We start from the raw sequence: 21795 nt of genomic DNA, 5'->3' as shown, positions 1-21795 counted from the left end.
GCCTCTACAATCGCGCCCTCTGTCAACCCCCTCCCCTCTCCGCACCCATTCATCCCCTCTACGCATAGCAATCCAAACAGCTCCTGTCCACTGACATAAGAGTATAGAATAATACGCATCTATCTATCTATACATTCAGTATAGAATAATACTCAGCTATCTATGCATTCTATACCTACTCTCTGTAGTGTCTGATGGTACTGATAGTACTCTCTGTCTACTGATGGTACGTACCCGGCTCAACTGGGGCTCTCACTCTATTTCAATTTCAAATAATTAGCTAATGGTGCACCGCACAGCTCATAGTGTCTAAGTTTCAATGAGCCTCTTCTCTCATCTTAAAAGTACGGTACAGGAAAGGAAGGAGGAATAATGAAAGAGATTTATTATTCAATTCAATTTTCTAGAAGGCTGATGAGTGATATTCTTATTAGGGATGATATTTCATTAGAGGGTATTATTCAGATGAAAAATATTAGAAATTGATGAGACATCTATAGAATTGAATAATGGAAATTAATGAATAAAAATATATTAACATATATTGTTCATCTGTGAAGAGTCTCAAGTAGTGAATTGATTATTGTTTATTCTCTATTTGAGTGGACATCAGTAAAGGAATTTTAATTTCACATAATAAAATTACATAATGTATATTATGAGAATTATGTGGAATTGAACTCATTTAAAGATTCATTTAAAACTTATTTGAGACAAAATATCTCTGACATGAAAAACTATAGAAGACTTTAAGGAGGAAAGATAACTGGGAATATTCTCAGTCTAAGAATCAACTAGAATAGATTTCAAATGTTCACATTTGTTTCTATTTCAGTTTGTTAATTATTGAAATTTTTCAATTATTCTTTAGATTTAGAGCATCACTAACATTATAGAATTAAAGGTGATGATTTCTTGATCCATTCCGAGCTGCTTTGTATAAACACACTTTTTCTATGTATTTTAACACGACATGCAGTCAATTATTGAGTAAATATTAAAAACTTTTACTTACTGACTGGAGTACTTTCAATTGCCTGGCAATCATTTTCAACAGTGTAGACCGGAAATGTTTTGATGATTAGGAAGATTTGTGGTGTTTATTATGTGATCAAAAAGTTTGTTGGATTTGAAATTCAGCTGTTCATTTAGTATGTTGTTATTGTCTAGGATGGTGGCTTTATAAATTTCAAACTGTTCTGTTGTATTTAATTTATAAACAGTTTGAAAAGTTTGAAATTTATAAAGCCACCATCCTAGACAATAAAAACATACTAAATGAACAGCTGAATTTCAAATCCAACAAACTTTTTGATCACATAATAAACACCACAAATCTTCCTAACCATCAAAACATTTCCGGTCTACACTGTTGAAAATGATTGCCAGGCAATTGAAAGTACTCCAGTCAGTAAGTAAAAGTTTTTAATATTTACTCAATAATTGACTGCATGTCGTGTTAAAATACATAGAAAAAGTGTGATTATAGAATTGAATTTAATAGTCACATCGTCATGATGTTTCCTGATTATAGAATTACCATAGAAATAAATAATAGTAGAATATCTGGCTCCACTTGTCAATGGAATGAAATGATTTCAGATTAAGATCTCAACAAAAGATTTTGAATGAAAGTCGATAAATGAGTACATTGATTCGAGAGGGAAAATGTCAAAGGGTCGTATTGAAATGGCGCGATAAAAAGATCAACTACATGTCAAAATTGCAACTTTCATTTTAAACTTGTCAAAAAATCACCTTACTTCGTTTCCAATCAACTTTTTGCCTTAACATATATTTAATACGGTACCGTAGTTATCCTAATGTTTCGACTACCTACTGGCAAGATTATTCATTCCTCTCAACAATAAGGTCTTAAAAACGACGTGCGTTCCGTAAAGCACATCTCACTTTAATTGGAGAAAAATGAATCTAATCATACCTTTATCACGTATTTTACCCGAGTTTCTATTATGAAATCATAGATTAGAAATCATAGAAATCCTGATGATTTTAGAATCATTTTATGATATTATAACACACTTTAATATGAATAATAATAATAAGAATAAGAATGTTTATTTCGCCAAAATCACATAGTTACAAAACATGAATGATACATACAAAATGCATAATAAAAATGTAAATTATAATAGATCTAAATGATTTGGCACAGCCAGCAAAGTTAAACTTGTGCGCTAGCTGTGAGTTCATAAAGCAAACAGTACGAAGTAGCCTATAAGCAATACTGAAAAATGGAAAAAAATATATACCTATATAATAAATATTATAGTAATGCTTCTTATAAATAATACAATGATAAGAATTGAATAATTTCGTGTTAATGAAGTGATGATGATGATAATTATTACCAACAGTACCTACTGTTTTTGATGATGATGATGATGATGATATGATAATGATTATCCAATGTGTGTAGCTCAGCAGGGACTTAGCGACGAGTAGTTGAGTTTCTGAGGCGTGCAAGTCTCTCTTAATGTGTATCTTACGGATGTTGGAGTTAATCGTGCAGAAATAATAGCCTATAACTCAAAGACGAGTTCAGTTTATCTTGGGAAGCTCTAGTTGGTGAGGATGCTGTTTGCTGTGCCGGAATTTATCGCCAGGATTTTCCGCTAATGAGGCTTAGCTGAATGTAGCCGTCTTGGATCTCTTCAGTTTAACTTATAGAAACTGCAATAGAATGGAACACCAACATTGAAGCCATAACTGACTTCGATTTCTGCTTAACAGAGTTGATGCAAATTCAAATGAGTAAGTTAGTACCGTAACACAGTTAATGAAAATTCAAATAAGTCAGTCAGTAACACAATAAATCAATTGCCTACTTTCGATTTAAATCAACTCTCTGAAATCATCTTTTCATCATTCGAAAGCAAATTATATTAGAATTAAATAATAATTGTATTTTTGGAGATCAAACACTCAATCTTCACTTGAAAAATATGTCCATCAAACGTATTCAAAAACTTCAATGATGTAACTAATAAATCTGATATAGAAACATCTCTTCAACTTTTGCCAGGGTAGAATTTCTTATAATTCATTCAATTATAGAGGGGTGCTTCCCTCTGCAGTCAACGAGAAAAATATATTAACAATGTGAGATGATATTACGGAGAATAAAAAAAGTTAGAATGAGGGTGGTTATGATACTGTAATACACCATTCTACAAGTCATAAGCGTACAAAGTATAGGAAGTTCTTAATTTCTCATTAATTATGTTTTTTTTGCCAAAACAAAGACCTGGATTCGGCCCATAGTAATCATATTATATTAAGCGAGCAATTTCTGTATGTCTGGTTATCTGGTTATTTATGTTCAACGGATCTCGAAAACGGCTCTAACGATTTTCACGAAATTTGGAACATAGTAGGTTTATGATATAAAAATTCGATTGCACTAGGTTGTGATCTTTGGGAAAACTCGCTGAACGACATTAAAAGGATAATTATTCATCCTTGGCTGAAGCAGCTGAGATTTTCGTCGTCTGTGGATAGTAAAAAGTGAGCGAGTGATTCTGTGGAAAATCAAAATATCGCATCCCCGAAATTCATAAGCTGACGTATAAAGCTGTAAAATATAGACACGATCATTTTAGAGAATTGTGTTCTTTTTATCAATAAATGAAAATAACAAGCGAAGCTCGGTGCCCCAATATTGGAGTTTTAAGGTAAGCGCTCACAGATCGTCATCGGACGGACGGCACGCATCGGACGGATCGGACGATGCATTGTTTCCAATTGGAATGCGCGTACCTATCCGCATCGTATAGGTATGCGCACTCCAATTGAAAACAATGCATCAAATCTAATCGTCCGATGCGTGCCGTCCGTCCGATGACGATCTGTGTGCGCCTACCTTAATAGATGATGATGATGGAAATTATGAAGTAATTTGGAAGTAATTATGATTGTTCATCAAATAATAAGCATTGCTCAAAATAAACTCTCAAGTCTCAACCATGATATTCTTTTTAATCAATTCAAATCCATGATCACACCAAAAAATATTTCCTCTAAATAAAATACGGTACCGGTACTGTAGGTAGTACTTCGAAGAACTCGAGTCTTGTATTCTATTTTTGAAATTCAGTGAAAGGGAGAACACCTTGGCCAACTTTTAAAAAAGTCAAGAAATCTATTTCCTCCATAAATAATGGAAATTTCATTGATATAATTCTAATGAAAAATGAGTTGGAATATTAATTTTTCTCATTCAGGAAGTTTGCAATCTAGTAGAACTCGGCAGGAGGTACGATGATGGAATAATTCAGAATTCACAAGAAACAATAATGTTTTTAATATGAGGATTTAACTCCCCAAATTAACCCTCAGTGCATCATATTGTTTTCAGTAGTAAATCACTTATAGTAGGTCTATACCAGTAATCATGTGGATCTTCAGTATAGTAACTTTGTCATTGTTGTAGTCGACTCTGTCTGCTGGTCAAGAATTTAAATTCATTGAGTTTTGCTAAGCTAATATGGTGCGCCTATTTCTGTGGCTGTTGAATTGAGCTGTCCAGGTGAAGAACAGTGCTCAAGAAAGTGTGAGACTGAGGTTGGGCGCCGTCTGGCTCTCTGTATAAGTTTCATTTGTCACACATTGCAAACCAAACGGTTTTCAGCGTCACCGAATGACGAGTGGTGAGTGGATTCTAAAGAGAGACTATAGTTCCCATAGATATAGATAAACAGTTGTTCTTCTATGGTGTGTTCGGCGAAAGAGCCCAGACAGTCATAGAGAGGTCCATGTAAGGCACAGATCCATGCCCCCCTCCCACTTTTCCAAGTTGTGTTTGGAAAAAATAGTTTACTACTGTAGTTACAGAAATAAATGTCATGACCTTGGCATTTAAAAGAACAAGTCCTAAAATCTAATAAGTATCAAAAAATAAAGCTCTCAAATAGTGATTTCTGTTTTTGAAATTTTGCTAGTGGAGGTGTCAATAACGGGGTGGGAGACAATATTTTTTAATTATCAAATTGATAATAAATTTTCATATTATTGAGATTGAATATTTTTTAGTTGATTTTCAATTATATTTCTATATTATTTCAAATCTTTGATAGTTTCTTAGTTGGAGCTCATTTCTACAATGTTAAAAACGATCTGGCAATTTTGCGGAGCTAGAAAAGGATAGCGCTATCTGCTTTGTCGAATGGTAGGCAAGAATAGCAAGACTAATGTTAATCGGCAAATACTGCTATTATAAAGTGGACCTCATTACATGTTTCGGTGCAAGGAAATTCGGGGCAAACGCTTTTAGCCACCAACTTTTGCGACTTAAAAGAGTTCCGACATAAGAGAGGGTGGCCCCGACTGGATCGTCCAAAAATGCGTTCAGCGGGCTCGTTTCGCTCGCCAAAAACATTGGTGAAAACACCTGTTACTATATCGGCGTATCTTTGGCAAACAAAATTCTTCCACCTCAGCTAAACCTGTGTACTGAATTTTTTTAAATAAATTAACATCAATTTATTATTGAAGAAGGTGAGAAAACACAGAAAAGCTGAGAAAAACGTTGGAAAACGCTGATTTTGGGCGTATCTTCCATGAAATATTAAAGTCAACTAATCAAAAAATTTTTAGACCCTAGCTAAACCTCTGTACCAAATTTGAACTTTTTCTGTCTTTTACTTGATAAAAGAACTGATAAAAAGCCAAAAACCGTTAACTTTGGGCGTATCTTTGGCGTTATTTCAAATTCCTCCTAATACAACATTATTACACCCTAGCTGAGCTCCTACACCCTACAAACTACAGAAGATCAATTTGAATTTGAACATTTTCCGTTCATTTGTTCTTGATAAAGCTGAGAAAACGCTAAAAAAACGCTGGAAAAACGCTAATTTTGGGCGCATCTTTGACGTTATTGCAAATTCCTTCTAACACAACATTATTACACCCTAGCTGAGCTTCTGTACTAAATTTGAACATTTTCTGTTCATTTGTTCTCGATAAAGCTGAGAAAACGCTAAAAAATGCTAATTTTGGGCGTATCTTTGACGTTATTGCAAATTCCTTCTAACACAACATTATTACACCATAGCTGAGCTTCTGTACTAAATTTGAATATTTTCTGTTAATTTGTTCTCGATAAAGCTGAGAAAACTCTAAAAACCGCTAATTTTGGGCGTATCTTTGACGCTATTGCAAATTCCTTCTCACACAACATTATTACACCCCAGCTGAGCTCCTTTACTAAATTTGAACATTTTCTGCTCATTTGTTCTCGATAAAGCTGAGAAAACGCTGGAAAAACACTAATTTTGGGCGTATCTTTGACGTTATTGCAAAATCCTTCTAACACAACATTATTACACCCTAGCTGAGCTCCTGTGCCTAATTTTGAACATTTTCTGTTCATTTGTTCTCGATAAAGCTGAGAAAACGCTAATTTTTGGCGTACCTTTGACGTTATTGCAAATTCCTTCGAACACAACATTATTACACCATAGCTGAGCTTCTGTACTAAATTTGAACTTTTTCTGTTCATTTGTTCTCGATAAAGCTGAGAAAACGCTAAAAAACTCTGGAGAAACGCAGATTTTGGGCGTTTCTTTGGAAATTTTTCCAAATCCGTTCTCAGTGCGCCTCTAAAGGGCCAACTGAACATATACCTACCAAATTTGAACGGTAGATTTTTAGTTCTGCGAGTGAGTCAGTGCCATTTCGATTTTATATATAGATAGAAGAAGACTACAAGCAGAGAATGATCAATCTATATTTTCTTCATGCTATGAGGGTTTCGTAAATCCATGCCATTTCGACTCTAAACCAAGAAGTTATTGAGCTGGATATTACAACCTTCCAAGGATGAATAGATCTGCAACTCCCTATAAAATTTCATCGTGATTTTAATAGTCATTAGAAAGTTTCCCACACTGTCAGAGAAAAGTGACATTTTCGCGCCATAAAACAGTATATCTGTTAATAAGCCTGATTATAAATTCGATTGCACTAGGTTGTGATCTTTGGGAAAACTCGCTGAACGACATTAAAAGGATAATTATTCATCCTTGGCTGAAGCAGCTGAGATTTTCGTCGTCTGTGGATAGTAAAAAGTGAGCGAGTGATTCTGTGGAAAATCAAAATATCGCATCCCCGAAATTCATAAGCTGACGTATAAAGCTGTAAAATATAGACACGATCATTTTAGAGAATTGTGTTCTTTTTATCAATAAATGAAATAACAAGCGAAGCTCGGTGCCCCAATATTGGAGTTTTAAGGTAAGCGCTCACAGATCGTCATCGGACGGACGGCACGCATCGGACGGATCGGACGATGCATTGTTTCCAATTGGAATGCGCGTACCTATCCGCATCGTATAGGTATGCGCACTCCAATTGAAAACAATGCATCAAATCTAATCGTCCGATGCGTGCCGTCCGTCCGATGACGATCTGTGTGCGCCTACCTTAATAGATGATGATGATGATGGAAATTATGAAGTAATTTGGAAGAAGGCCTAATTATGATTGTTCATCAAATAATAAGCATTGCTCAAAATAAACTCTCAAGTCTCAACCATGATATTCTTTTTAATCAATTCAAATCCATGATCACACCAAAAAATATTTCCTCTAAATAAAATACGGTACCGGTACTGTAGGTAGTACTTCGAAGAACTCGAGTCTTGTATTCTATTTTTGAAATTCAGTGAAAGGGAGAACACCTTGGCCAACTTTTAAAAAAGTCAAGAAATCTATTTCCTCCATAAATAATGGAAATTTCATTGATATAATTCTAATGAAAAATGAGTTGGAATATTAATTTTTCTCATTCAGGAAGTTTGCAATCTAGTAGAACTCGGCAGGAGGTACGATGATGGAATAATTCAGAATTCACAAGAAACAATAATGTTTTTAATATGAGGATTTAACTCCCCAAATTAACCCTCAGTGCATCATATTGTTTTCAGTAGTAAATCACTTATAGTAGGTCTATACCAGTGATCATGTGGATCTTCAGTATAGTAACTTTGTCATTGTTGTAGTCGACTCTGTCTGCTGGTCAAGAATTTTAAATTCATTGAGTTTTGCTAAGCTAATATGGTGCGCCTATTTCTGTGGCTGTTGAATTGAGCTGTCCAGGTGAAGAACAGTGCTCAAGAAAGTGTGAGACTGAGGTTGGGCGCCGTCTGGCTCTCTGTATAAGTTTCATTTGTCACACATTGCAAACCAAACGGTTTTCAGCGTCACCGAATGACGAGTGGTGAGTGGATTCTAAAGAGAGACTATAGTTCCCATAGATATAGATAAACAGTTGTTCTTCTATGGTGTGTTCGGCGAAAGAGCCCAGACAGTCATAGAGAGGTCCATGTAAGGCACAGATCCATGCCCCCCTCCCACTTTTCCAAGTTGTGTTTGGAAAAAATAGTTTACTACTGTAGTTACAGAAATAAATGTCATGACCTTGGCATTTAAAAGAACAAGTCCTAAAATCTAATAAGTATCAAAAATAAAGCTCTCAAATAGTGATTTCTGTTTTTGAAATTTTGCTAGTGGAGGTGTCAATAACGGGGTGGGAGACAATATTTTTTAATTATCAAATTGATAATAAATTTTCATATTATTGAGATTGAATATTTTTTAGTTGATTTTCAATTATATTTCTATATTATTTCAAATCTTTGATAGTTTCTTAGTTGGAGCTCATTTCTACAATGTTAAAAACGATCTGGCAATTTTGCGGAGCTAGAAAAGGATAGCGCTATCTGCTTTGTCGAATGGTAGGCAAGAATAGCAAGACTAATGTTAATCGGCAAATACTGCTATTATAAAGTGGACCTCATTACATGTTTCGGTGCAAGGAAATTCGGGGCAAACGCTTTTAGCCACCAACTTTTGCGACTTAAAAGAGTTCCGACATAAGAGAGGGTGGCCCCGACTGGATCGTCCAAAAATGCGTTCAGCGGGCTCGTTTCGCTCGCCAAAAACATTGGTGAAAACACCTGTTACTATATCGGCGTATCTTTGGCAAACAAAATTCTTCCACCTCAGCTAAACCTGTGTACTGAATTTTTTTAAATAAATTAACATCAATTTATTATTGAAGAAGGTGAGAAAACACAGAAAAGCTGAGAAAAACGTTGGAAAACGCTGATTTTGGGCGTATCTTCCATGAAATATTAAAGTCAACTAATCAAAAAATTTTTAGACCCTAGCTAAACCTCTGTACCAAATTTGAACTTTTTCTGTCTTTTACTTGATAAAAGAACTGATAAAAAGCCAAAAACCGTTAACTTTGGGCGTATCTTTGGCGTTATTTCAAATTCCTCCTAATACAACATTATTACACCCTAGCTGAGCTCCTACACCCTACAAACTACAGAAGATCAATTTGAATTTGAACATTTTCCGTTCATTTGTTCTTGATAAAGCTGAGAAAACGCTAAAAAAACGCTGGAAAAACGCTAATTTTGGGCGCATCTTTGACGTTATTGCAAATTCCTTCTAACACAACATTATTACACCCTAGCTGAGCTTCTGTACTAAATTTGAACATTTTCTGTTCATTTGTTCTCGATAAAGCTGAGAAAACGCTAAAAAAACGCTGGAAAAACGCTAATTTTGGGCGTATCTTTGACGTTATTGCAAATTCCTTCTAACACAACATTATTACACCCTAGCTGAGCTCCTGTACTAAATTTGAACTTTTTCTGTTAATTTGTTCTTGATAAAGCTGAGAAAACGCTAAAAAACGCTAATTTTGGGCGTATCTTTGACGTTATTGCCAATTCCTTCTAACACAACATTATTACACCATAGCTGAGCTTCTGTACTAAATTTGAATATTTTCTGTTAATTTGTTCTCGATAAAGCTGAGAAAACTCTAAAAACCGCTAATTTTGGGCGTATCTTTGACGCTATTGCAAATTCCTTCTAACACAACATTATTACACCCTAGCTGAGCTTCTGTACTAAATTTGAACATTTTCTGTTCATTTGTTCTCGATAAAGCTGAGAAAACGCTAAAAAACGCTAATTTTGGGCGTATCTTTGACGTTATTGCAAATTCCTTCTAACACAACATTATTACACCCTAGCTGAGCTCCTGTACTAAATTTGAACATTTTCTGCTCATTTGTTCTCGATAAAGCTGAGAAAACGCTAAAAAACTCTGGAGAAACGCAGATTTTGGGCGTTTCTTTGGAAATTTTTCCAAATCCGTTCTCAGTGCGCCTCTAAAGGGCCAACTGAACATACCTACCAAATTTGAACGGTAGATTTTTAGTTCTGCGAGTGAGTCAGTGCCATTTCGATTTTATATATAGATAGAAGAAGACTACAAGCAGAGAATGATCAATCTATATTTTCTTCATGCTATGAGGGTTTCGTAAATCCATGCCATTTCGACTCTAAACCAAGAAGTTATTGAGCTGGATATTACAACCTTCCAAGGATGAATAGATCTGCAACTCCCTATAAAATTTCATCGTGATTTTAATAGTCATTAGAAAGTTTCCCACACTGTCAGAGAAAAGTGACATTTTCGCGCCATAAAACAGTATATCTGTTAAATAAGCCTGATTATAAATTCAATGATTGAATCTCTTATGACAGTTAGTTTTTTCAGCCAGTGACTTGACAATAATAAATTCAAATTCACCGATTCAATAGCGTAGCTTCAATTTTGTGCCTGTATAAACAATACCTACTATTACTGAATTACTTAGTAATAGTAGGTATTGGTATAAATGGTTGATGCTCGGATTAACAACATCTGTTGGTTAAATTACAGTTGTGATATCTTTTAAATCTCAATTACTTAACCGGTAAACTTAATCAGCATTAAAAACTAACGGAGTTTTGTAAAACAGAAAAAATCCATTAAACTGACATGATTCTTCATTTTTAATCGACATGCATGCAACCGGCCCTTACAGTTTTGTCGTAATTTTGATAGTTCCCAAGATATACTACAACCGTACACTGCTGAACATCGATAATTTATCATTTTCTAAAAGTTTTATCAAAATCCCACATAACTCACGAATTTTACGAGGATAAACTATCATAAATACATCAAATTAAATAATACAGATTAATGCTCCACAGATTTCTTCATTAAAGCTTAGTTGTATAAAATGATTATTAACTACGCATAGCAGCAGAGAAAGAGTGATGGGAGGGACTTTTAGAAAATTTCCTATTTTCAGTGGCGTAGGCCCCTTCATCACCCATCTCAGGAACTATCGATTTTGCGACAAAATTAGAGTTGAATTAATTTTGTAGTGCAGAGGGGATTTTAGAAAAATGATCGAACATTTTTGAGGGTTGTTAGTGAGCCAATTTTCTTCATATTCTTCGAAATTTCATTTTTCTATTGTTTCCAAACGACTTCGTCATCTACTGAAAATTGGACTAACTTTAATAACTTCTCAAATATTTACGTAGAAACACAGTTTCTAGATTACAACAAAGCTAAATAGCTTCTATATTTGAGTTAAAGCAATCAATTGTTCATCAATTTATTATCATGTACAATAAAATATTAGGCAGTCACCTCAGTGAAGGAATGTTGAAAGCTACATTTTCATTTTTTATAACATATTTCACAAAACAATGAGTTTTAGATTCAGATTCATACAGTTAGTCATAAAATAGTTCATAGGTTAAACCGTCTACTTCATTGCAGATCTGATTTTTGCAGTATTATTTAGTCCCACACAATAGCCTTCAGAATTGGTCAAAACTACAGTACTAGATATACAGATTGCTGCATTCATCTCACAAACTCATATTCAATCTTCAAAAGGACTTCAAATGCACTGATAACTAATTGATGCTATTACTAGAAACAAGCTTCTGGTAATTAAATCATAGAAATAGAATATCATTGTTGGAAAAAAGGAAGGGAAAACACTTTTTGATTTTTCGCACCTTAGATTCTCCTAAGCGCTGGTGATTAAGTAAAGAAAAAACTACAAAAATAAAGCTTTTTATTTCCAAATTTATTTAAAGGTACAGTATAAAACATCTATATTTTCAAACATAACACTTCTACATCAAATTAGTATCACAGCATACTACAATTTGATTACAATGAACAATCAAGCTCAAATAAAAAAATATTACACATGACTAATCAAACAAACTACAGTATATTATCAAATAGTCTATTGAAGTAAATAATTACAATTCAACTGAAGGGTTGCATTGATTTACTTCTGTATTTTATGTAATTAAATCGTTGAACAACATTCAAGTCATGTGAATAGGACGGATTCAAATTGATAACTAAATCAAGATGTTTTAAAATAAGAAAGGCTACAAAAAGTATATCTAATGGAGTAAGAATACCTAATCTACAATAGGTTAAAAATCAAGTAATAATGTTTCAATACTGTCGAAAAATATATGTCATAAGGTAATAATGGTAATTTGATAAAATCATAATAAAATTCATTTTCTAGATGATATATTTAAATAAAGCAATAATATATTGCACTACAAGTAATACTGTATTCTATCTCAAGTAGTTAAAATCAACACATAATTCATTTATACATGCACAATAAATTTTTCCAGAACGGCAAACTAATAAGGAATAGTTAAAACAATAATTGTTACCGTATTTATTTTTAAAATAATAAATTATAATAACATTTATAACAATTCATTCTTCGTGACTTCAAACATATTCTGATAGAGAACAAACTTTTCTTTCAATACAGTTAACCAGATTATCTTCCTTAATTAAAATTACTCATCTAGTTTTTTTCTGATCTAGAATGTTCGATACTCAAAACAGAAGCACTACTGTATCACTGAGAAAAGATTATGCCTAGAATGCAGTGATACATTACTGAATTTCAACTGCCGATTTAAAAGACAATGTAAGCTTTGATTGAGATACATTTGATAAACATTTGACATAAATTTTTGAACATTCAATAGAGTTCTGATCAACAGTTCTGTTCGATAATTGTTTTCTTCAAACACTGTCAAATAATATACTGTCATCATGCATTTTCTCTGAGATGGAATATCCTTTAAACACTGTCCCTTGCGATAAAAATCTCAATCAAAGTTTAATTATGCATAGTTGAGAGGTGACACATCATCTGCTTCATGTAACTTCACAGAGATGATTTTGTCTCCATCAAACAGTTCAATATATTATCAAAAATATATAGGTATCCAATCTTGAAGTTCAGTATAAAATGATAACAATTTAAACCCTACCTGACATGATACAAAATGAAACATCTATTATAATTAAAGCTGAATGTTTCTTTTGCTCAAGAAAATATAATTGCATCTGTTGTTGAAAATCTGAATTTGGAAATTTTCCTGTGTGAGCATTTCTGTCCTCTACGTGTAGCTTAAGGTGATCTACGTTTAGATTGTTGTTGCATTCTTTCAATCAGTTTGAAATGTTCCATTTGTAACTGACGGCGGAACGAGCTCAACTGAGTTAGGACATTATCTGGCGAGGAATGCAGTTGATCAGCATAATTGCCAAGCGCAGCTCTGGGTTGGATGTGGCTTTCTTCAACCAGTGGCACCTAAACAGAACAACATTTCGTTTATTTACGGTATCTATCAAGAAAAGTTATATTTCTATAGGTAAATAATATTTGTCTTTATTTAAATAGAATTAATTATTCATAGTTTATCTTTCTATTGAATAATAATATCGAGTGACCTGGCTGGCTCAGGTCTGGTGTAAGAATTTTCGGGGGTCCAACTGATCAATTTCAGGGCCTCTCACATGACCTAACGACTGTTTTTGAGCATTGAAAGAAAACAACTTGATATTGACAAAACCACTAACTTATCAAAACAATTGGAGATACTAGTTCGGTTGCTTCGTACAAGTTTGGTGTAAGTTTCAGTGCAAATAAACAGCCTAGCCAAGCCCGCAAGGCTCCAGAAATTTGTATATGAGATTGCACCCAATAAGTTTATCATTTACAAGAAGCTTAGTTTATGTAGTAAGAGCTTCTTTGAAGCAAACAAAAATTTCAACAAAAGAATTTGTCACACAAAACGCTCTCCAAACGCTGTTCAATTTTGAATCTTTTAGAAAATCAAAGATATTACACAATATGAAGATATTGATTAGTAGATATTGATTGCCTATTAGTACTGTATGACGACTAAAGGCTTGGAATTCTAGAAGCCCACTATATAATATTGATCAAGGTTCTAGTGTAATACAGTGTTACTAAACAGTTATAGTTTTAATGTGTTCGTACATTGATTGTGTAATCATTGATTACACAACAATTGATTACATCATTGTAATCATTGATTGTGTAACATCTATAGGTGGCACTGACTCGGGATTCTGTGCCAGATCAAGGTTCCGTCTACCTCTGATTTCCAAACAAGCTCAAGATGCTGTCTAATTTTGATTTTATCTAATTTTAATTTGTGCAAGCTGCACACACGGACATAAGTAGAGGCTACTAGCTGCTATGAGAACGCGGAATTGGAGATGTCTGGAACTCATATGTACTGTACATAGCATTTCCAATTCTGACATATAGTGAATACTTATAGTGAAGCTACTGTGTGCAGGCTGCAGGCCACTAACGACAGGACATGCACACATGTTGTCATACATTGTTGTGTCACCACAGTGGAACGCTTCGAGCAAAACGTTTTGAGGTTAGGTTTTTGTATCTACGATTTTTTTTCTCTTATCTACTCTATTTGAGGCTGGATTATTCTTGTATCATTAGAATTTGTAATTTTCAGTGGTTCATTTATTGTTATTAGTTGTTTATTCTATGTTAAAAACTGCTGTAAAACAGCAGTTTTTTGTTCGCAGCCTCATGCCGATGACACAACACATGCACACACACATGTTCATCATGCATGTCCTGTCGTTAGTGGCCAGCCTAAGATGAGGTCATTCATATACCATTCGAAAAAACAGACAATACGTTTCTGCCTCTACCAGTGCTAGCAACTGTTAACAGTATCAACCATAGCGTTTCACAGTACCAACTGTGATTTATTTAGTTTAGTGTTGTATTGATACTGGGGTGCCTACACCGTGAAGCGAGTGCTACACTGACCTGCCATTTGTTGTCCACTATTTGATCGTTGTTGGAGCGAGGCTTGACACCGACACAGGGCGAGACTGCCTTTAGCACGGGCTGGCGTCTACAGGGTGAAGCATCACCGGGCGACAGAAGAGGCTCATGCAACATCTCGTCTGCCTGCCGTCTACCCGCTACCGAGTGCGTCTCAAGCCGGGGTGATGGTGGGAGGGGTGGAGGAAGAGGCACACTACAAGCGGTGTGAGTTACTCTAGCGTCATTGTCGACTACTCTTGCGTCATTGTTGGCTAATCTTGCGTCATTGTTGGCTAATCTTGCGTCATTTTCGGCTAGCAGCGGTGCTTTCAACATAGCCTCAGCGGACTCAATCAGCTGAGAGACTGGGTCACCTGGTTCAGCAGCTGGCACTTGGTTGCTGTCCTCCTGACTTGGTTGCGGCTCCTGGTTGCTGCAGTGAGTCACTTTAACCGGGCGCATGCGCTTTTCTTTGCCTCCTGCTGGCTTCTCCCTCGTGTCATGCAGTTGTATATCAGCTAGTCGCTGACGCAGAACGTCATCTTGAATATGTCTCTGTGGAATCAAAATGCTTGATGAAATTCACATTCCAAATTGCAATTATTGTAAACTGATTAGTTTGAAATTTACAATAAGAACAGCAGATATGTTGAAGAATTTCTCCATATTAAGGTGGAATAAAAGAGATATTGTAAGCTCCACATAATGTGTGAAACTGACAACATCGCTGTTATTTCCTCTTGAATAGTTTATTCTCACAAGCTTTATTGTATCAATAATAAATAACAGCATCAAAATAATATTCTCCTATATTATTCACTGTCATTATAACGTGGACCTCAATATAGAGATGAATGCCCTCACAAAAAATTATTTCTTTACAACAAGGATTTTTGTGTTACATCATCAGCCAGTCTCCAAAAAACTATCAGGGTTCATAAAAACGACAATTTCAGTTTTATTTTAAAACATTTCATTTTTTGAAGTAGAATGAAGGTAATTTTAAATTTCATATTGTACATGATTGAAAATTGATAATGATTACAAAATAGAAAATGATCTCTTTATGTTCAGTGAAATGTGGTTGCAACAACATTATTAATGAACAGTGTATTAGACTCATCATCAAAATAATATTCAACATCCATTCCAGTCAATTTTTCAACAATTATTCAGTTCGTGCACGGAACGAAATCTAATATGTGATGAATTAGTTATTTGTGCAACTAGTGCGCAAAGTGACAGTTTGCTGCACCGAAAGAAACGTTTACGCCCGAGCCGTAGGCGAGGGCGGAATGGTTTCTTGAGTGCAGCAGAGGAACTTTGCGCACGTATTTCACATTAAGTTTTTCCTACAGTTACCATTGAATATGAAAAGTGGGTAATTATGGGTAAGATTGCCTGAAATGCATCAAATGTTTTTCTGTGTAATTTTATTATTGATAAAAGCCTTAATCCTAAAATCCTAAAGTCCTCGTTGTCCTTGGTTATAATATCTAATACTAATAATTAGCGCGTTGTGCTTCGTTGCACCTCTGCTCACTATAGCAGCCCAGTCACTGTTACCAACTTCATTTTGATTTTGCTGCACTGTTGCTCCATATAACCTACTAAGTATTTTGCGTTGCCATGTTGCAAATCTGGAGTGCAGAAAAATTTTTCCCGCACTAGAGCGGAAAAGTGATTCTTTGCGTTCTGTAATCAGTGCAGCAATGGCCACTTTTCAATGTAACTGTAGGAAAAGAACATATCTCATTTTGAGATAAAATTACCAAGAGAAAAGATAGAATGGGGTGGTATAGCATCCTTTTGCTATCTTCTCTCTATGGTAATACAAAAAAATACAGCGAAAATTATTATTGGTAATAGAATCAAGAGAAAAAGTTAATGTTTATAATTACCCGCATTATGTAGTCCAATCTTTCTTGTTCTTCAATCTCATACTGTCTTCTCAGTTTTTCCTGTTGTTCTCTTACTCTCCTTTCTATAGCTTCTTCTTCAAGTCTTTCTCTTTCCTTCCTCTCAGCTTCCAATTTTTGTCTTTCTTCAATCTGCTTCTTCAACTCTTCTCTGTATTGGTACTGACGTATGTACATTTCAGAAGTTGGCTTTCCCACTGTAACATTAATAAACAAATAAATTATTGAATGTTGGACGAGATAATTGTTGAGTACATAAAATGATCAAGCAATACAACAGTCTCATAGCCCCTAATAGCTTACAGTTTTTTTATGAGGATGAAGGGTTTTTTTTTTTAAATTATATTATAACTATTTAGGCCTTTTGCAAATAGATTTATTTTAAACAAGGGTTTGGGAATAAATATCAATATACGAAATCATTATAATTTTGGATCTTACCCAAAGTTGAAACTTCTTTTGAAGTTTTTATCCAGACCAAATGGAGAAGATAAGAAACAATGATAATGAGATATTATAGAATAGGAAAGATATGAGACTGGGAAAGAAGTACTGTCCCTCATATTTCATTCATCAGCTTTCTCTGTACGATCACAGTCATCACCCACAAAAGCTCACTAATATTGTACATGGACTGTGCTAGTTATGATCATTATAAACTCCAACTTGAGCCTTTTCCTGTAAACTCAATTTTCATGAAGTATTCTTTCTAACAACATTTCAAAGAAATTTGAAGAGTAAATACCTTCATCAGCTGGTTTGTCAAATACAGGGGTTGAAGGAGAAATGCCAGGAAAGCAATAGGCACTCTTGTGTAAATCCAGGTTTCCTCTTCCTATTGAATGATGAAGAATATATTAATTATTAAAACATTATCAAAGCATAATAAGCAAGTAGAAGATGCAATGAAAACGTTCAAGTGTATGAATCAGATATGATTTTATATCAAGCTGAAATGTTAAAAAAATTCTAGTATCCTTAAATATGAAGCGATTCCTTATGATTATTGATTATACAGGGTTGGGCAGGGACGTAAAGATGATTTGAAATAACAGTTACACGCTTAATTTAAACGAAACTCAAAAAAAAAAAAATTAGTGTGTACCTTGGATGTTGCCATTATAAAAATTAAAGGGCAAAAAATTAAAACATTGATTATGTACGAAAAATAAAATCTGTTGAATGCTGTCCATTTTTGTCCATACACTCCTATAAGGTGCGTACAGATATTCGCGCCGCGAACATGAGCAATTCACTTTTAATCAGCTGACTATATCTGTATTTTACAGAAACGGTATAAGATATAGATATAAAAAGTTTGGCATCAGCTGATTAAAAGTGAATTGCTCATGTTCGCGGCGCGTAAATCTGTACGCACCTATAGACGTTGTGAGTTTGTCCGTACTCCTCTGAAGCATTGCACTTGGTACCGCTCGAATTTCTTGTGTTATTGTTTCACTTAGGGATTCAAGGGTTCGTGGTTTGTTTGTATACACGTGCTTTCAGATAGCCCCATAAAACTAATTATTGGGCCTTATTTTTTCGAGAAAACGTCCGTACCGTCACTGTCAATACGGATTTTTTCTGCCACAATTGAGAAGACGAAGTATCAACGACAATACTGTATGGTTTCAACAAGATGGGGCGACATGCTGTGCCTAAGAAGATAATTTTGAATAAAATTTAGAATTTAGAAATAGGCCGGCACATCTAGAAAATACCTGAGTCTATACCTAATTCATGCAGGTGAACGGGCTAGAGTCAAGAAAACTTCAATTAATCTTGCCATGCCTGATTTAATAGGTTTATACTATAGAATAACACTACAATTTGAAATAATAGAAAAATACAAACAGCTTCAATAAACATTGGCAGCTAAAATCGAACAACAGAAACAACAATATCATGTTACTTTGTTGACATTCTTCATCTGATTCGGGGGCGCATTACTATCCCCGTTTAGATAGCAATACGTCACAAAACCAAACAAGATCAGTCATAAAATAACCAATCAATTTCAACATGAAATTACTCAAGAAAGAAAAAACCCGTTGAACCCAAATTTCGTCGATAGTAACCCATATAACCCATTTCATAATAATTTTGAATCCCCACTTTTTATTGACATTCTCGAATGAACCTTTGTTTCACTACACTGCACTTTCGTTGGTTTGTACGTTGCTTTATCGTCGGGGTTACAGTACCTTGTTTTTGGCGGTGAGCTTTTACCGGTTGAATTTGGCTTGACGGCGACGTCCTCTTACGTCCCTAGACCTGTCGTCTGAACGGGTGTCTTGAAGCGGTGTTACATAAAGTTGCGGAACCAAAGGGGTGGTAGTACAAGAAGTTGGTTTGGGAACACACATGAACCGCTGTAAATAAATGTATTACAGCATTAATTTCTAACTCTTCCTACAATTCATCAAAAGCTAAAACAGGAGTTATCTATTGATTACAATTAATTAAATTCTTTCATTCTTTGAATCCTCATTTTATATAGATTTTTATCTTTAAACTACTGATTCTTTTTATCAGAATTAATGGATCTTTCTTCACAAATAATTCAAATTGAAATGATGCTAACTTATATGATATTTTTCGTTTGGTTTGCGAAATCAAATATAATTTTTCATATAGTAGCTCGGCTAGTATTGTTGGAAACTTGTGCGCCAGCCAACATTTATTTTATTTATTATTTATGAACTATAGGACGCAATCCAAGTGTAAATAACGGGCATTCGCCCAAAACTGCTCAGAACCTTAATTAAAAATGAACATTCCAGAGTTTATGATTTGATTTACCTACAAATACAAGTCCAAAAACTAGTATCAACTGAAATTATGAATTTATCACCTAATAAAACAAGACACTTTATAACACAATAAAAGAAAAAAATATTGAAAATTTCACTTTAAGGAAAGATAATGTTTGCCTTATAAGATTCATCTTGTGGAATTTTTACCTTTAATTAAATAAAATTAGTAAACACATAGAAAGTAATTTAAATTGTATTAAAATTTGAACATTCATTAATATTAATTTCCTGGAAAAGAAAAACTTTCTTCTTCGTCTATTAAGATTTCTATCATAAAAAATTTACTAAATCATTCGACAGCCTTAATGACATAAGAAAACAGAGTCTGAAAAATATAAATTAAAAAATGTCATAAACTCAATATGAACATAATCTTAAAAGTTTCATTCCAATTTAAAGGCTATCTTCCTGACTTTCAGCAATACTCTACGATAATATATCTCCAGAAACAATAACTCAAATGTAACGTAACTGAAAACTTTCTATACTTCTGTAGAAAAAAATTATAAGTATCTTCCATCACTAATAAAATCAAAAGGATTATTCTCAATCAATATTATTAACTTGAAAAATAACAGGCTTAGTTGATAAAATCTTTTGATTGAAGTTTCACTTAATTAATTTCCCTAAATTATATTTTAACCTTAGTTTACGTACCTTAGCGGTTATTTGAAGAAACAATTATTCGTACATGATGAAGAAACACAATTAAACCTTTCAGGACATGGCACTACTAGTAAATTTAAACATTAATAAAAAATAAAACTAGCTCCTACATTAACTACTGAAATAAACTTATAAACCTGCCCAAAAAGGGGGAAACATAGTGACTACATCTTTACTCTCGTAGTGCTCCTAGCAAAGTGTCCTCCGGAACGTAATCTGGTCTCTCGACTGGGGAATCCCCACTACTGTATTTAGAAACAGGTCTCCTATTGGGCGAATGGAATCAATTTGACCAATCGTCGCGTGGCTTCTACAGCCTTTGGACAAAATAGTAACTGCAAAATCGGTAGTTTGTTATAATTTCAATGCTTGCTGTTTTCCAACTTATCGCATTTTATGTCGCGACAAGAAGGCTAAGTTTTAGAGATAATTCCATAATCTACATTCCTCGACGACTCGGAGCCACAATTTTTAAATATCTATCATGGGAAACTCGAAGTCATGGCCGTTCATAATAGAGAGAGAAAATAATTTATTTCGCTAACTCACTTACAATAATGGCTCTAGTCTATTGCGTATTAAATTTACTATTATAACTAGGGAAAAGGCCTGAATTAAAGACAGTGCCCGGCACAATGCCATACATCGAGAGCAGCTATGGAATTTCTAAGGCAGACCTTCCCTGGACGCCTCATTTCGATGCGTGGAGATGTGCAGTGGCCTCCTCGGTCACCGGACCTGCCACCTTGTGACTATTCTTTATGGGGCTACCTCAAAGCACGTATTTACATAAACAAACCACGAACCCTTGAAGCCCTGACTGGAACAATAACACAAGAAGTTCGAGAGGTACCACGTGCCTCTGTAGCAATGCTACAGAGGAGTATGGACAACTTCTCACAACGTCTACAGGAGTGTATGGACAAAAAATGGACAGCATCTAACAGATTTTATTTTTCGTACATAATCAATGTTTTTATTTTTCGCTCTTTAATTTTTATAATGGCAACATCCAAGTTACACACTAAAAGAATAAATTTTGAGCTTCGTTTAAAAATAAGTGTGTAACTGTTCATCCATATTCTGTTCAAACTGTTCAAATCATCCATAGCTCCCTGCCCAACTCTGTATTATTATGTATTTCTCAAATTGTACAATAATTAATAAAAACCAAAAATATTCTACGGAGTAAGAGATAAGACTTAAAACATTTTCCATGAAAGCGTATTTCGAGACGAAATAGCAAATTTATTCATCTATCAAATTGATTTCTCAAATAATATCCGGCTCCTAATGAAAAATATTATATAATACATTATCTCATTCAAGAAT

General features: G+C 34.4%; 1 protein-coding gene across 2 annotated transcripts in view; it reads right to left on the bottom strand.

Annotated features, from left to right (window-relative positions):
* Positions 1-11958: 11958 nt before the first annotated feature.
* The window catches only part of LOC111058067, a 109875-nt gene continuing 100038 nt past the window's right edge, over positions 11959-21795 (bottom strand). For both annotated transcript variants that reach the window (XM_039420483.1, XM_039420482.1), the window contains 4 exons: positions 17727-17816; positions 16964-17178; positions 15063-15617; positions 11959-13541 (listed from right to left, as the gene is read on the bottom strand). In XM_039420483.1, coding sequence (XP_039276417.1) covers positions 13359-13541; positions 15063-15617; positions 16964-17178; positions 17727-17816 — 1043 coding nt within the window. In that variant the 3' untranslated portion in view covers positions 11959-13358. The remainder of the gene's footprint in view (positions 13542-15062; positions 15618-16963; positions 17179-17726; positions 17817-21795) is intronic.

This window comes from Nilaparvata lugens, chromosome 2, assembly GCF_014356525.2.
Source record: "Nilaparvata lugens isolate BPH chromosome 2, ASM1435652v1, whole genome shotgun sequence".
NCBI lineage: Eukaryota > Metazoa > Arthropoda > Insecta > Hemiptera > Delphacidae > Nilaparvata > Nilaparvata lugens.
Note: the sequence above shows the minus strand (reverse complement) of the source record. Positions and strands in the feature narration are given on the sequence as shown.